Genomic DNA, 16,411 nt, shown 5'->3' on the forward strand with positions numbered 1-16,411 from the left:
ACGTGGAGGGGGTGCCGGACGCAGGCTGCGCTGTGAATCTTCCCGTGTCAGCCCCTCCTGTGGGCGGGGGAGTGGGGGGCGGGGCGGGCACGAGCCTGCGCTCAGACTTCTTCCAGGCATTTTCCTCTGACAAGAAATAAAAGGTTGATAAAACACACAGTGGTTCCCAAGAACGGGTCCCCCGCCGGCACTCTGGCCTGGTTTGGGCCCGGCCCCGCCCCTCTGAGAACCGTGTTGGAATTGGCTCTGTAGGGTCGCCTTTCTCAGACACTCCATACACCACGTAAAGCCACCGCGCGCCTACGACAGTGAAACCATACTTGAATCCAGTCCCCAGCTCCTGGCCCGCCCCGACCCAGGGGTTGGCTCAACTTGCCTCCCCCAGGGGCCCGGGTTGGTCTGAAACCTGCATGACCACACCTGGTGCCTTGCTGTCCAGGCCTGTGCTCCCCAGGCTCCCGGCCCACGAGAGACCAGAGCACGCTGGCCCCTGCGTCCCACCCTGTGGCCAGCGGGCCGCGGGCCGCTTCCTCCTGGGTGTGACGGCGGCCTGTCGGGATGCCAGCCAGAGGCGGGCGGGCGTTGATGAAACCTGTACCATGCAATTAGGGGATAAATATAACTCCCAACCCTGTGAGATGAGAATGTACATAAACTAACGGCTATTTGGGCATTGTACTCCTGGCTGGGTTAGCAACCACGGATTTGCACTGATCAATCGCCATTTTTGGTACATCAGACCCTCTTGTATGGTTGACTAAAAGTACTAAGCAAGGCTGACTAACAGAATTACCACTAAAAAACTTCTAAAGAAATAAGTACAGGAAAAAGTAATGTAAAGCTTTACCGGGTCAAGCGGAGTACAGATGCCAAGGTAATTGCAAAATAACTCATTTGGGCTTCAAAAACATGGCCATTTTCCTATCCTTTTTTGAATTACAGATAAAACACTTTCTAAACAGAACAATAATGAGAAAAGTTAATCAAGAAATTATTCTTTTCTCTCCGATCAAAACTTTTAAGAAATACATGTGTTTTCCATATATTTTAACTTAAAAATATTTGTAAAAATATTGTTTTTAGTGATTGACAAAGTTGGGTGCATTAAAAACAGGTTAGTCTTGCTGGTTACCAAAGAATCATGTATTTATTATTCAGTGACCCGGGGTGGTGACTAGTGGCCGTTGAAAGCTCTGTGCTGTGGAGTTACTGACTGTTAAGGAACCACGGATAAAAGATAAAAATGTAAAGGGAGCTACAAGTGTATTGGCCACTCATAAATTAGTATCTGAACTTGGAATAGTAGTTAATAACTGAATTTTTATTCATGAATATGTTGTGGGTCTTTAACAACATTTATTTCTATTTCATATTTCAGAATATCAATGTAATTTAAAAGAACTGTATCTCTCAATGGGCGTAAGGCTACAAATGTAAATCCTTGTGATGAAAATTTGCAACAGTTTGATATTTTAACATAGTTTTCTATTTGTTTTTATTTCAGGTCAGGTACCAGAGTTACAAAATATCTGAGTAATATATTTTTGTTGCTGTTTAGGACTTAGTTAATTCACCTGGAGCATATTAATGTAATAAAAAGATCAGTAAATATTTGTCACTTTTATTTCGAGGTTATAATTAAAAAGCAATTTGTAGGTCACCTTTCCCTCTGTAAACGCACTGCTGTGGCGGGTGGACCGTGGGGGCTGCTTACCAGGCGCAGCGACCCTAACTCGCCAGGAGAGAGTTGGGTCCTAAAAGAAGTTATTTGTCAAAATAAATTTACTGCTGAAGAAGCTAAAAGATTTCTGTAAAAGAGGGCATTTCTGCCAATGAGGCTGTTTCGCTTTTCAAATAAGGAAAAATGCGGGACCACACTTCTCTGTGGACGTGTAGCATGGTTTTAAACTTTTATCAGCTTTGGCAATTGTTTCTTCTTTTAAGTTACAATGTACAGTTTTTTTCTTCACACAAATGGGTGTTACCTTGAAACTTAGAGCGTCCCGGTTCAAAGCCCGCAACAGTTGCTCCGCACGTTTGTTCCCACCTCTGTCGACGGGGCGGCGGGAGGGGAGCAAGCGCAGCAGAGGGTGCGGAGCCGCGGGCCGCGAGTCGCCGCGGGCAAGGCCGGCCGCGGGTGGTCCCCTAAGGTCGCGAAGGAGCGCGGCACCCCGTCGCTCGCAGCGACGTCACAGCCGTGGCACCGCCGGAGCTCAGCCCTTCCCCGCCGTCTGCGGGCGCCCCACCGCCCTGCACTTGGGAGTGACGACCAATGGCCACATCACTGGCTCTCGCGTTTGCTATGCCCTTTGTCACTTCTTCAGAGCGCCCTCCGGTACTTATTTTTAAAAGGGTCCTAAGAGCAGCGGCCGAGCTATCCGGGCAGCAGTCTCGTCCATGCGCTGCCTCCCGCGACTCTGACGGCCTCGTTCCCTCGCGTGCTGGGTTTGCCCCGCCCCGTCCCTGCACTGCCGGAGCGCAGGACCCGCGAGCAGGTGCAGGGTCCGCCTGCAGCCCGGGCCAGCCCCGGACTGTGGACCCGTGTCCACGGGCACGGCCACGGGAGCCGGGAGTTCGCGCCTGCCCGCGAGCTGGCGTCAGCCCTACACAAGCTGGCCCCACGCGGTCTCACCACGTGGGCGCGCGCAGGCAGTAGCCAGGCCCCAGAAAAACGAATCGCACGCAACAGTAAATTTGGCTTTGCTTTCCAGGAATAGCGTGTCGACGACACCTGCCTGTCTTCGCGGACTTTGCCCGCGGGCACGGGCCCCGAAATCACGAGACTTTGCGTGGCGCAGGTTTAACGCTGCGCCAGCGTAAGGGTACAGAGCCTCCGCGTGGGTGTCGCTTTATCACGGCCTGAGCGTCCCGCACGCCGATGAGCGCAACTCAGCCTTCGTGGCGCGCCGCTCGCCTAAGAGCGGCTCGCGGTTCGCTGTCCGTTCTCCGGCGGACGGACGCCTGGGCGGGACCCGGTGCTGGCCAATACAAAACTCTTCATATTCTTATAATCGCGTGAGCTGCTGGGCTCCTCCCAAAACGCTTGCTCCGGACACTCGGCGAGCGAGACACACAGGACCCGGCCGGAGAACCGGCCCTGGGAGCGGAGGCGCGGCCGGACCCGCGCTGGACCAGGCGGGAGCGCACCGCCCACGCTCCTTCCGGCCCGCGCCGGAAGTGACGCCCCGCGCCCCGGAAGCCCCCGCGGCGACGGCGCAATGGCGGCGGCGGCGGCGGTGTCCGAGGCCTGGCCCGAGCTGGAGCAGGCGGAGCGGCAGCGGCGGCGGGAGTTGCTGCTGACGGGGCCGGCGCTGGAGGAGCGCGTGCGGGCGGCGGGCGGGCGGCTGCCGCCGCGGCTCTTCACGCTGTCGCTGCTGCACTACCTGGAGGTGAGCGGCTGCGGGAGCCTGCGCGAGCCCGGCCCGGGCCTGGCGCAGGGCCTGCCGCAGCTGCAGAGCCTCGTGCTGCGGCGCAACGCGCTGGGGCCCGGCCTGAGTCCCGAGCTCGGCCCTCTGCCCGCGCTGCGCGTGCTCGACCTGTCGGGCAACGCGCTGGAGGCGCTGCCGCCGGGCCAGGGCCTGGGCCCCGCCGAGCCGCCGGGCCTTCCGCAGCTGCAGAGCCTCAACCTCAGCGGCAACCGGCTGCGCGAGCTGCCCGCCGACCTGGCGCGCTGCGCCCCGCGCCTGCAGACGCTCAACCTCACCGGCAACCGCCTGGACGCCTTCCCCGCCGAGCTCTTCCGCCCCGGCGCGCTGCCGCTGCTCAGCGAACTGGCGGCGGCCGACAACTGCCTACGGGAGCTCAGCCCGGACATCGCGCACCTGGCCTCGCTCAAGGTGGGCGGTGCTGGGCGGCGGGCGGGCGGGCGGGCGGGCTCCGGGCCCAGAAGCCGTGCCCCTGCCCCAGCGTCCCCCGCCCGCACTCACCTGGCTGCGGCCTCCCGCCGCCGCGCCCTGTTCACAGCTGGGCTTCAGCGCCTGACACACTGTTGCCGACTGGCCTGCAAGCTCGGCTTCCCTCTCGGGTGGGAGGGGCTGCGGCAGGCCCGCGACTAAATGTTTCTATTTGTGAAATGGTTGAGTGAACCCTGCGGAGGGGCCACCCCGACACGGCCTGAGGATGTGCAGTGACGAGGGCTTGAGTGACGCCGCGCGATCTGGCGTTGTGCGTGGTGTATTTCCCTGGACCCCAACCACAGCCCCGGGTTATTAGTCCTGTTCTACCCAAGGTTGGGGGGGACGGGCGGGGCGGGGGGGGGCGGTCGCAAAGTAATGGAAATAACTCGGGTTTTCCCCCAGACTGCACTGTCGGGGTCTGCTCGTTTGTCCACCTCCGGTCTCCGGGCCCCGGGGGATGCTTGGCTCTCGCGACAGGTGCCCATTAGGTCTGCTGAGCTCAAAAGACCGGGGGCAGCAGTCACAGAGCCAGCACCTAACCCCGGCTGGAGGCGCTTGCCCAGGGTCGTCTCCCCTGCATGGTCTCAACCTTTGAAAGGCAGACCTGCATTCGTTCTTCCTCCTGTTCGTCATACTTTTAATGCAGGTGTTTCTTAAACAATAAAATGTGTATTCAGTTTAGCAGTTGATCTCTTTGCAGGAGAAATTGTTCTTAAGATACTGCCAGCTGGTCCTACAAATGTGTCTGCATCTGAAGACTCTGCGTGTGTGTAGTTACAAGAAGTGGGCCCGCCGCTCCAGGGACATGCGCTCGCTGGCTCTTCCGGGAAGAAGCCATGGGTGCGGCCCCTTTAGGTCCGGACGTGCGGCACTGTCTGCTCCGCCTTCCCCTCTAATAGCTTTTGTTTCCGCACTGGGGTGGCGTGTCAGGCGTGTGGCTCAGTGTTGCATCCGTCCTGCAAGCGCACGGTTGTGCTTCTCGTCAGACCTGCGGGGTCTTTGCTGTGGGACCCTCTGTGGCGCCAGCCCGTTGCTCTGTCATCCTTTCTGTGTCCCCACACCCTTCCTCGTGGCACAGGGACTGTCTGGATTGCCAAGACCCCTCCCGCCTCCCCGGCTCCGTTCCCTCCAGCTTGTTTAGACCTCCGTTGGACGTCTGTCCCGTGAAGGGACCTGTGTCCCGGAGACCACCCCGCAGCCGCTGCGCGGCGTCCCACGGGGGTTCAGAGGTCCTTTGGGTGGGGCGGCGTTTTAGAAGCGCCCCAGACGTGCCCTGCCAAGCAGTGCTCCTGCACACGCACCGGGGTGTGAAGGAGGGAGGCAGGCGCTCTTGTCCTTCCAGGCTGAGTGGAAACCGGCTGGAGTGGAGGAAGTGGGAGACCTGGAAACCGGAAGCAGGGGTTTCAGCCCAGCCTCCTCGCTTGGAGGGGTGCGCAGAGGGGCGGGGCTTGGGCAGTGGCCCCGCCCCAAGGCTGCAGTGGCGGCAACAGTCCTGTTACTTGCTGAGGATTCCCTGTCAGGTCCAGACCGTGTGTCCCACCCTATCCTGTCCCCCCAGAGCAGAGCCTGGGGCCTGGAGCGGCCTCGCCAGGGGACAGCTGCTGTGTGAAACCCTGTTAACCACTGCTCCTCCGGCTGCCTTCACCCGCCCGTGGCTGGAGACCGGGTCTGGCTCACCGGCACCCCTTCCATTCCTGCTCTGAGTGACAATCGACCCCTGCACCCCTCCCAGGTCTCAGGAAGGGCCTGGGAACCCTGCGCTGCACATCAGTGTGGCGAGACCTGTGGCACCTGGGTGTACATGTTCAGTTCATTTAACTTAAAAAACCTCAGCGCCATCCTGTGGGGCACCTGTTAGTCGCCTGAAGCGCTCGCTCATTTGTGACCAGCTTGCTTGCCCCCTCGTCCCTTGCTGTCTTCTGTTTCTCTGGCCCAGCCGTGCTCCTGAGCTGTTGCTGCTGTTGTGACCCGAGGAAGCTGAGGGTCAGGACAAGCGCTTTATTCAGGCAGCCGGTCACAGGCTGCGTCGGCGGCTCCATCCCCTCAGGAAGCGCCCGGTTGCCCAGGGCAGTGCTTTGCGGGCCGGGGCCAGTGCGGGCTCCACAACTGACAGGTGCTCTCCCATCCTCGCCCCCGGCCGGGCAGAGCCCGGGGCCTGACTGCGCCCTCCCTTGCAGACGCTGGACCTCGCCAACAACCAGCTGAGCGAGATCCCCGCGGAGCTGGCCGACTGCCCCAGGCTCAAGGACATCAACCTGCGCGGGAACAAGCTGAAGGACAGGCGCCTGGAGAAGATGGTGGGCAGCTGCCAGACCAAGTCCATCCTGGAGTACCTGCGTGCGGGGGGCCGCGGCGGCGGCAGGGGCAAGGGCAGGGCCGAGCCGGAGAAGGAAGAGAGCCGGAGGAAGAAGCGAGAGAGGAGGAAGAAGGAGGGCGGTGAGGGCGAGGAGGAGGAGGTGGACGAGGCCAGCCGGCTGCTGCTCAGGGTGCTGCACGTCTCCGAGAACCCAGCCCCGCTGACGGTCACGGTCAGCCCCGAGGTCCGGGACGTCCGGCCGTACATCGTGGGGGCTGTCGTCAGGGGCATGGACCTCCAGGCCGGGAACGCGCTCAAGCGCTTCCTCACCGCTCAGGTGGGTGCAGGCGGGCGGGGGAGAGAACGTGCGGTGCATGTGGTGGGTGCGGCCCGAAGGGGGTCCTGGGGCAGGGGAGGCTGCAGCTGGCGACCTTGGCCTGTCACCTCTGCGGGCCTCGGGTTCCTCCCCCGGGAGGTGGGAACGCAGCAGGCCCTGGCTCCTGGTGTTGGCAAGCGTGGCTGGAGGCACCGGGACCTCGGTCCCCGGGTCCCCAGGGCTGTCAGGCCGCCAAGTGCACCAGGCAAGTCGCAGGCGCCTGGAGCAGACCAAACCCCTGCGAGCCTGGCCCGGCCTGGGAGGGGAGGGGAGGGGAGGGGTGGGGAGGGGAGGGTCCTCCCCCGTGGCTCTCACCACTGAGCCGGTGTCTGAGGGTGGCTTTGCTGCTACGGGAAATCTGTGTTCCTGTGGTTTCTGAGGTTTTGGTGGTTTCCGATTTCTCTAACAAATTACACTTTCACATAATGTGCGATTAAAATCATCAACTCTCGCTCTGGCCAGGTGCTCCGTGGGTTGGGTGCCTTCCCGCAAACCAAGAGGTCACAGGTTCAGTGCCTCTCTTGGCACATGGCTGGGTCGCGGGTTCAGTCCCTGGTCGGGGCGTTTGTAAGAGGCAGCCAATCGATGTTTTCACATCATTGTTTCTCTCTTTCCCTCTCTGTAAAATCAATAAGCATGTTTCGGGTGAAGATTGAAAACTAAATCAACTCTTCACCTGCATGCTCTTCTGCGAATTGTTTACTTTTTGTTTAGGTTTTAGCTAGACGAACTTCCTAATGGGTGGTTTTTCTATGTGGTGGGCCCAGCTTTTACAATAAAAGGCAGGTGTTTGATGCAGGAAAGTCCCCTGAGCGTGGCGCCGTGGGGACAGTCAGTGCTCCGGGAGCTCCGGCCCTGTGGGGAGGGGCAGGGGGAAGAAGGAGGCGGCAGAGAGCCCGGGTCTGGAACCCAGAGATCCGGGTTTTGGAAGGAAGCGCGCCGAGGTTCCTTGTGTCTTCCGGTCCCACTTGTGCTCTCTCAGTCGCTCTCGTTTTCGTTCCCGGCAGGTTCCCCAAGGTCACATGTACTGCGCTGCTGAGTTGGGGGAGGGAGCGGGACTGCTGGCAGACAGATGGACTTGGTTTCCCAGGGCAGCCTCTCGGGGGGGCATGTGGCTGGGAGGCCGCGGGCTGAGCGCCCAGCCCATGCACCGCGCCTTGCGTTGCAGACAAAGCTGCACGAGGACCTCTGCGACAAGAGGACGGCAGCCACCATCGCCACCCACGAGCTGCGCGCGGTCCGGGGGCCCCTGCTGTACACCGCCCGCCCGCCCCAGGACCTCAAGGTGACACGCGTCCCCACTGGGTTTGCGAGTTGGGGTGTTCCTTTGTGTTTTCAGAAAAGTGCACGTGCCAGCGGTTGTGGCCGAGCGCCTCCCGGTGGGGCCCGCGCACCGAGCATGCTCCCCAGCAGCGTCGCCAGCGGGGCGCGTGGTCGCCTTGGAGAGCACGCTCTGCCGGGGAGGTTGCAGCTCAAAAGCGAGTTTCTTCACTTACTCACTGATTTCAAACCAAAAGTTTATGGTTTGGTCCCAATTGCCAAACCGCCCGCCGGGTCTGATTTTCGGGAGCTGCCCTGTTCTGCTGGCCTCCGCGCAGCGCGGGGTCACGGCACAGGGGTCCTGCAGCCCTGCCCGGCCGCCAGCACCTCTGCCTCCAGGCCCTGCAGCCTCGGAAACACCGCTGCTTGGGGGGCGGGTGCAGAGTTCAGCTCCGTCTCAGAAGCACTGGAGCGTTCGGGCGTTCGGGTCCCCAGGGACCTCTGAAGGCCCCATGGCCGCGCATGGTGCAGGCGGCGGGAGCGCTGTCCGCTGCGGGGCCGTCGCCACCGCTCCTGTCATCGTCTGGGCGGCCTGGGGGAGAGTGGGGGGCACTGGTGACCGTTCCCACGTGGGCCGTGCTGACCCAAGGCTTCCACCCCGAAGATCGTGCCCCTGGGGCGCAAAGAAGTGAAGGCCAAGGACCTGGTCCGGCAGCTGCAGCTGGAGGCCGAGGAGCACCGCAAGCAGAGGCGGCGGCAGACGGTCTCGGGCCTGCACAGGTGGGCGGGCGGGCGGCCGCAGGGGTGCTCCGGGCACCCGGCGCGGGCCCCCGTCTCCCTAGCTGCCGCCCAGGGGCCCCCGGGGTTCCCTCGCTCTGTGCTTAGGCGCTCCTGTGTGAGGGAGGGGGCGGGACTCTGAGACCCTGTCCCCTGGAAGTGCAGTGGCGCCTGTCCCCGGGGAGCGAAGCACGTCACCCACCAGCCCTGGCAAGGCCGGCTGCCAGCCTCGGCGTTGGGCCCAGGTCTCCCCCGGCTGGGAAACGTGCCCAAAGGCCCTGGGACCCACTGTCCTTAGCCCAGTTGCCACCCTGCCGGCGCGGGGCCCAGGCCACTCCGCCCCCATGAGCCCGTGGGGCGAGCCCTGGATCTCACTCTCGCGGGGGACAGGGCCCTGGTCTGGCCACTTTGACCTTCAGGCGCGTCGTGGCAGCTCTGCTGTGACAGGCTCCCCCCCACAGGTACCTCCACCTACTGGACGGAAAGGAGCAGTACCCCTGCCTGGTCGACGCCGACGGCGACGTCATTTCCTTCCCTCCGATAACGAACAGCGAGAAGACGAAGGTGGGCCGTGCCTGTGGGCGTCCCGGGGGCCGGCGGCCCGGGCGCGGGCGTGGGCACTGCTGGGCCTGGGGCGGGGCCGCGGGGCCGCCGGTCCCCGTGCGCAGAGCCAGGCGGGCGGTGTCCGTCCACAGGAGGCGGCAGTCTGGGCCGAGTGGCGCCGTTTTCTGAGATTTCCTCAGATTCCTTGTTGCAGTTGCTGATGTCTGCTTTTGACGACTCTCTTCTGAAATCTTTCTGATCACTTTTTAAGATTAAGAAAACGACTTCTGATTTGTTTTTGGAAGTAACGAGTGCGACAAGTCTGCAGATTTGCAAAGACACCATGGACGCCCTCGTTCTGGTGAGTGGCCGTGGGGACAGCGCGGGTCTGGGTTCGCTCTGCCCCCTCACGCAGCCGTCGGCGGCTGTCGGCGGCATGGCGCCGCCTTCCCTGGTCGCTTCCGCTCTCTAGAGTAAAAAGATGTTTTTCGCTTGCAGAAAATGGCAGAAATCAATAAATTCACTTTGGAAAATAAAGAGGAGGGATCTGTCTCAGACCCTGACACTGACGCCAGCCCTGGGCAGCTTCCGGACCCCAAGACAAGCCCCGGCGCCGAGAGAGATGGGGGCGCCCCGCTGGTGGTGGAGCAGGTGCGGGTGGTGGACGCGGAGGGGCGCCTGAAGGTGCTGTACCCGTCCAAGACGGACCTGGTCGGCTCCGCCCCCCACGTGGCCGTGCTCCGCTGAGCCCCCGGCCCACGCCGCCCGCTGCGGGGCCTGCGTGGGGCGGCTGACAAGTGCTCGCAACACTTCCCCCTCAGCGTCGTGTGGCCCTCTGCGTTCTTTGTCCAGTTTCCAGAACATTCTGCCGTAACGGTGTGCCATGTTGTCACGTGCTTACGTTTTCCCGCCTCTACAGCTTTGACTAAGGCTTTCGATGAAATTATTCCAAGTACCGGGATTCACTGTTCAGAACATTCTGAAATCACGTGGACCGGCCAGAAACTCTTGACAGGAAATGACACTCATGAGTTTGACGCTCAGTTCCAGGCCAAGATGCAGAGCAGCGAGCGCGTCCTCGGCCTTCCACGGCCCCGCCGCAAAGTGCGGCTCCAAACGCCAGTCTCGCTGTCCCTGTCCTTTCGTAAAACACTCGTTTCCGTCCGTCAGTTTCTTAATGTCGCCGTTGGCCGCTGAGGGGCGGAGCTGCGCCGCGGGGCGCCTTCAAAACCGTTTGCGAGTGAGCCCCGGTGACGCCGGTGAGCAGACGGTGGGACCGCGTCTTGAGGGAAAGACAGGTTTCCCTCCCAGGAGAGGCCCCCGTGGCCCGTGAGGGGCCAGGGACAGCGGTGGGGACCAGAGGGTGTGTCCGAGGCCGACAGTGCACAGCCTGTTACACTGTAGGAGCTTCCGGCTGTGGACGTCACGGCTGCAGACCCTCTGTGCTGTGTGTGTTGTGTGTGTGCACCCGCACGCGAGCCCCTCCCAGAGCCAGAACGTTCCTGGGGCCAGGGAGCCAGCGGCTGCTGAGCCGGCGCTTTGTGCTGGCCGCGCTGGCCACGATCTGGCCAGAAGATGAGTGGACTCCAGCTCTCTCGTTTCATAACACCGTTTATTCAGTGGTCTTTAACCTGCAGAGGACGATTGCCATGTTTTGTCAATTTATGGGGGGCATTCAGCCATTGGAACCAGGCGTGCGTGAGGCCTGGGACCCCACACGGGGGCCATGAGCAAAGTCCCATGGCTCCCCGAGCCCAGCCAGCCTGCTTTGCAGGGTGGGGGAGGGGGCACAGAGACCCAACCGGGTGTCCTCGTCTCCGCCGAGCCTCCTGTCCTGGTCCCCGGCTGGCGGAGGCGCACTGGGTGACAGTTTTCCCCAGCCCACTAGAAGACCACGGTGGGGTGCCAGTCTGGGGCCCTTGGGCACAGCTGGCGCGGGGCCCACGTGTCGCTGTGCAGCCCTGCCGGGCGCTCCAGGGGCAGAGCAGACGGCCAAGCCACCCTCCGGGCTCCCGGGCCTTGGGCCAGGGACCACACTGGCATCTGTGACCTCAGTGTTGGTGGCACCGCCAGCTCGATTCTGTGGGGTTGGAAATGGGGTTCACGTGCGGCAGACCCTCCAGGACAAGAGTCCCCTGTGCCCGCCCTGCTGTCTAATGAACAGAAACCGCACCCTGGATTTCTGGGGGCGGGTGCTGCGGTTGCCTGGGAGGAGGCAGCCCTGGGACCTGCCCAGTAACTACCGGCAGCCTCTCCTTCCTGCCCCCCGCCCCCAGATCCTCCTCTCCTGAACCTTCGGTGCCGGGAGGCCGACCCTCTCAGGGCCCTAAGGATGTGCCCCAGTAGATGGCTCTGGGGACCCAGGGGTCGTGTGTCATGGAGGTCGCATGTGCCCCTTGGGCCTCCAGCTTCCCCCACAGACTGGGCAGGGGCGCCACCACCCACTGGGGCGCACCCGGCTCTCCACCCTGAGACAGGGCCGCGGGGCGCGCCCAGGCAGCTCCAGCCGAACCAGCGTTGGCCTCTCTCGTCTGCTGTGGGTCCAGGGAGGAGGCTTTCACAAGGACCCCGGGGTCACCAGGTCACACTGGACAGCTGGCCTGTGATGCGGAAGCCTCAGGGTCAGCCCCCCCTCCAGCCCCCGGCAGGGGGCCTCACCCCAGGACCATGCCTGCTCACCACCCCTCCCTGCCCTGCCTACCCCCGCCCCCCACCTTCCCCAAGGCCAGACACATCTGACCCTGGGTCAGCCGCTGGCTCCGGCCCAGCTGCTCCCAGCAGCCCAGCAGCTGCAGAGGTTGAGGCCCTGGAGCCCGGGGGCAGCTGGGAAGTCGGGGGAGTGGTAGGCAGCCAGGGCTCCCTCCTCCCCACTCTGTCCTCCACACCCGGGGGGCGTTACGGCCCAGGAGAGGCTGGGCCCTGGCATCTTCAGAGGCAACCGGCAGCTTAGAGCCCACGGGGACCATGTGGCCTCCGCCCCACGGGGCTCTGGCACAGTGAGGCTGCTAGAGGTGGCTTGGCTGCACCCCTCTCCCCCCATGGGGCCAAAAGGGCGAGGTAGGGTCTCCTTGGAGGCCCCGAGACCAGAGTGGGCGAACCAGACCCTCCCGCCGCCCTGCAGCCTGCTTTTCTGGCGCCACTGGGGCCTGGGGCCCTGTCGGCCTCCCTCGGGCTCAGAGCCAGGGGTCCCCTGGCTGTGCAGCCTCACCTGGCAGCTGCCTGGCCCAGCCATACCTGCAGACCAGCCCCGAGGAGTCTCTGGCCCTCCCCACCTCTGCCAGCTTGGCCTGACAGCCCGTGAGGATGGTGACTGCCCCTCATCCCCCACCTTCAGCCCTACGGTGTCCCTGGCAAGGGTCCGCCAGCTGATACGTGTTTGCATAAGCAAGGGCTGAGCCGGAAGGCCCGTGAGGGCACCGCTGCGCGAGGAAGTGGACGGACCAGGCTTGTCTGCTCAGTCAGGCGAGGCAGGGACAGATCTGGCCACATCCTGGCCCGCAGGCCCAGCCAGGTGGGGCCACCCCTTCCCGCAGGCCTCCTGGCAGCTGCCCAGTGCCTCCAGTGCACCTCACAAGGGCCTGAGTCACGCCTGGCCTGGGGGCCCATGGGAGAGGCCATCATCCAAGTTCCTTCAATAGATGTTTAATGGCTGCTTTTAGGTGTGGCTGTCCTCCCCCGGCCCACAGCCCGAGAGGGGAAGACCCGGGCTGGGGGCACGGACCTCGGACGAAGGCCCTGGCCCCGTTCTGCCTGGGGAATGTCTTCCAGGAGGGGTCTCAGCCCTGGGAGGGAGGCCAGAGGGTCACACACAGGTCTCCTCAGAGCCACCAGTGCACACGGATGTCACAAGGCCAGAGAGGGCAGGGGCCTGCCCAGGGCCACCCAGCTCGGCACTACACCCTCCCAGGGAGGACCCCACCGCAGGGCAGCCTCGCCCGGCCCTCCCCACCACGGGGGAGACCGCAGCCCGGGCCCGACCCTGGCCTGCACCGCAGCCCCAGCTCCGGCTGGCCCCAGGTCTCCAGGACACAGGTGGCCAGTGCGGGCCATGGGCGAGTGTCCTGGCGTGCCCGTGCCCCCATGGAGGGGCTGGCGCGGGTGTGCCCACCGACACCTGGGAGTGTCCTGCATGCCGGGCGCCCCCCTGGGCCCTGTGACTGTGGGGAGGTACGGTGTATACGGGGAGGAGGGGCTCCGTATGCAAAAGTGACTCGTACGCCCGCGTCCCTCCCAGCCCGTGCCCCCGCTGGCACGCGGTCAGCACTTATTTGCACTTGTGTATGAAGTAGCCGGTGACGTAGCCCAGGATGAAGACGACCCAGAAGAGGGCCACTCCTCCCAGCACCTTCATGGTGACACCCAGCTTGCCGGAGCACAGCCTCCGGGAGAGCCTAGGGTGAGAACGGCCAGCACGTGAGCCCCAGGAGGGCCCGGGGCAGGCAGGCCTGGAAAGAGGGCAGGGAGTTGGGGGTCGGGGTAGGGGGGCTCTCTGCTGGACTTGGGGGCCAGGAGGGAGCTGGGCGGGGAAGGCCACGCAGAGGTGGAGGACCCGGGCTTGCTCAGGCCGCCAGGGCAGGCACCCGTCAGCGCGGGGCGGAGGCTGCAGGAGGGACAGACAGACGGGGCTGCAAGGGGTTGCACAGCCTATGGGCCCCCGTGGGCTGCTCACCCCTCGCAGCTCGAGGCCTCCTCCACGCCGGACGCAGCCCCCACGCTGACTTCCTCCCACCGGCTGTACTGCACACTGACATCCTGAGGCTGCATGCTGGCTCAGGGGCTGCGGGCCTTCGCTGGGCTCAGACCTCCCAGCACAGCAGGGCCCTGGCGAGGACAGTGACTGGGAGCAGGCGCTCAGGCGGGGGGCCCCTGAGGGCTGGGGGGGCCCCTGAGGGCTGGGGGCGGGCGGAGAGGCAGCAGGTGGGCTCGCTCCTTGACCTGTTCTCTGCCTGCCTGAGGCAGCCGGGCCCGCCATCCCCTGGGAGGGGTCAGAGGAGGAATTCCAACCCCAGGAGGCTGAAAGTCCAAGAACCCTCAGGAATGTGAGAGGCTAAGTGTCCACCCGCCCCGGCGCCTCCCCTCAGGCCAGGCCGATAACGCCCTCCCTTCTGCCCACTCCAGCAGATGAGGCCCTGGGGCGGCCGGGAGGCGGGGAAGGACAGGGCCGGGGGCTGCGCTGGGGCCGGGCGGGGCCGCCTGTCTGGTCGGGGGAGGAGGCCTGGCTGCCCCCCGCCCCCCGCCATGTCCTCTGGCCTGTAGCACCCTAGTCCCATCCCACCACCCTTGCAGGGGGGCCAGAGCTTGAGGGGCAGCGGGGCCCACAGAGCGGCCGGGGCAGGGGTGGTGGGCAGCAGCGAGCCCCTCACTTCCGGGGCCAAGGCTTGGCTCCATCGCCGCCAGCCTGGGAAACGCTGGCCTTCATCCCGGTCGTCTTGGACACAGAGGCTTAGGAGCACAGAGGGCCCCGAGCCACACGCAGGGAGTCAGCCGGAGAGGCCACTACCCTGGTGTCTCCAGCCCCCTTCCAGGCCTTCCAGGGCGTCCTGTTCCAGTGCGAGGGCGCGGGGGGGGGGGGGGGGGTAGGAGGAAGGGGAGGGAGCCTGCCTCTAGGCCACAAAGCCTGTCCGTCCAGTGGGGCCTTGCTCCCTGGCAGCCACCCAGAACAGTCCTCGGCCCAAGGCAGGCTGGTGCGGGGAGAGCGTGGGCTCCTCCTCCCCAGGGCACCCAGGAGAGGGGCCCCAGGCCCATGCGGCGCCCTCCCTGCCTCACACCCACCCCTCCCAGCCCACGGGCAGAACCCTGAACTCGTTCCAGGTCCCAATGTGCCAGCGCGGAGCGGTGGCCACAGGCTGAGACAAGCTTAATGCCCTGGTCCCTACTTCCCTGTGTCACCTGGCAGTGGGCAGGGCCCTGGGGGACATGTGAGGGGTGCAGCAGGGGATGGAGAGGCTTTCACTTTTGGGAGGGAAACAGCAGCCACCTCCTCCATCCTGCCTCGATGTGATGGCTGGAGCTGCAGCAGCTGCCTTGTAACCAGAGTCCCCCATCTCCGAATCCACAGCCGCTGCCCCCTGCGGGCTGCTCAGTGTGAAGAGGGTCAGCCCCAATCGAGTCAAGCCTCGGGCAGTGGGTTCCTGTCATTTGCAGGGGGCATGTTCCCGACGGACGCAAACTGCTGCTCTCAAGCCACCGAGGTTAGTCAAAGCCGCCAGAAGCTGGTGAGGTGCCTCCAGCGGGCCCCCAAGGGCCTCCCTGGCTCCGTGACTGTCTGTCGGCCCCACACAATGGCCACACTGTGTCCCCAAGGCCTGGGGCTGTGCTGCATAGCAGTGACACCTACCACACCCTGGGCGCCCCTGAGGTCCCACTGCCTCCTGGGGGCCTGCAAGGGCAGGCACCCTGCGTGCCTGAGAGCCCTTCACCCCCAAAGCGCCTCTGAGGAGCCCACAACTCACAAAGAGAGAGTCCTGGCCAGGGCCTGGGCTGTTGAAGTCTCTGGGGCTCAGGCGGACGTTCAGAGCCTGGCCGGCGGGCCTCCCCTCCTCCCAGCCTGCAGGTTGGTGTCCTAGGTGCCACCGACGGGTCTGACCTTTAAAAAAAAGGAAAAACAGGTGAAGAGAAGCGGCCTTGCCAGGGGTCGCGAAGGGAACGGGCCCCCGGGTGTCTCCAAGCGGCTCACGTATGGCCACCCCTTGCAGGTCAGGCCCGGGTATCTGTCAGGCGGGGACAGCCGGTCGCCCCCAACCCCACTGCTGCCCCGACCCCCACCGCGCCAATCCCACGGTCCCAGGGAGGCGGCTGCAGGCCAGGGAAGCAGAGGCCTCCGAGGGCTGGGGGCTGCTGCAGCAGCCGAGGCCACCCCTCCCCGCTCCCACGCCCCCAGCCCCCGGGTACACGAGGAGGCTGCACCCCGATCTCGCGTCTCACCTGGCGCAGACTGGGCCTCGGCGCGGAGCGGCGCACGGAGCCTGGGCGACGGGAGGCTTCCGCAAGGCAAACGGGCTTGGGGAGGGGCGAGGCCAGGCAGGGAGAGGGAGCAGAGAGCCAGCGGGGGAAATCCCGGCCAGGCAGGGGCCTGGGGGCGGGCCGGGGGCGGGGCCGCGCGGGGGGGCGGGGCCGGGCCCGCGGCTGCGGGCGGGCGCCGGGGCGCCCGCACGCTGCTCCCCAGGACTCAGACACGGCGGGGTCTTCGACCCCTCCACGCTGGTGCAGCCCCGGGCTGGGTCGGGCGCGAGCTCAGAGCGAGGCTCCGGGGCGCCTGGGTGT

General features: G+C 64.3%; 2 protein-coding genes across 2 annotated transcripts; one reads left to right on the forward strand and one right to left on the reverse strand.

Annotated features, from left to right (window-relative positions):
* The first annotated feature begins 3,206 nt into the window (after positions 1-3,206).
* Positions 3,207-10,312, forward strand: LRRC47 (leucine rich repeat containing 47). Its single transcript, XM_054583918.1, has 7 exons — positions 3,207-3,836; positions 6,074-6,529; positions 7,737-7,853; positions 8,493-8,608; positions 9,067-9,169; positions 9,420-9,509; positions 9,647-10,312. The coding sequence occupies exons 1-7, from the start codon at positions 3,219-3,221 to the stop codon at positions 9,893-9,895; spliced, it is 1,749 nt and encodes a 582-aa protein (XP_054439893.1). The 5' UTR covers positions 3,207-3,218; the 3' UTR covers positions 9,896-10,312.
* A 2,479-nt stretch (positions 10,313-12,791) lies between these two features.
* SMIM1 (small integral membrane protein 1 (Vel blood group)) lies at positions 12,792-16,159 on the reverse strand. The gene is made up of 4 exons (XM_054583377.1): positions 16,073-16,159; positions 15,601-15,734; positions 13,818-13,969; positions 12,792-13,539 (listed from the first exon to the last, which is right to left on the reverse strand). Exons 3-4 carry the CDS (start codon positions 13,910-13,912, stop codon positions 13,413-13,415), a joined length of 222 nt encoding a protein of 73 aa, XP_054439352.1. The 5' UTR covers positions 13,913-13,969; positions 15,601-15,734; positions 16,073-16,159; the 3' UTR covers positions 12,792-13,412.
* Positions 16,160-16,411: the final 252 nt, after the last annotated feature.

This window comes from Pteronotus mesoamericanus, unplaced genomic scaffold, assembly GCF_021234165.1.
Source record: "Pteronotus mesoamericanus isolate MK-2021 breed Mesoamerican mustached bat unplaced genomic scaffold, CSHL_Meso_final contig_1193, whole genome shotgun sequence".
Taxonomy (NCBI): domain Eukaryota; kingdom Metazoa; phylum Chordata; class Mammalia; order Chiroptera; family Mormoopidae; genus Pteronotus; species Pteronotus mesoamericanus.

Bases quoted from the DNA above. Each gene is read 5' to 3' on its own strand.
- LRRC47 (XM_054583918.1), top strand. From the start codon at position 3,219: ATGGCGGCGGCGGCGGCGGTGTCCGAGGCCTGGCCCGAGCTGGAGCAG. The intron at 7,854-8,492 runs GTGACACGCGTC...TCCACCCCGAAG, and splicing joins GCCCGCCCCAGGACCTCAAG to ATCGTGCCCCTGGGGCGCAA. The intron at 8,609-9,066 runs GTGGGCGGGCGG...TCCCCCCCACAG, and splicing joins ACGGTCTCGGGCCTGCACAG to GTACCTCCACCTACTGGACG.
- SMIM1 (XM_054583377.1), bottom strand. From the start codon at position 13,912: ATGCAGCCTCAGGATGTCAGTGTGCAGTACAGCCGGTGGGAGGAAGTC. The intron at 13,540-13,817 runs GTGAGCAGCCCA...TTCTCACCCTAG, and splicing joins GAGGCCTCGAGCTGCGAGGG to GCTCTCCCGGAGGCTGTGCT.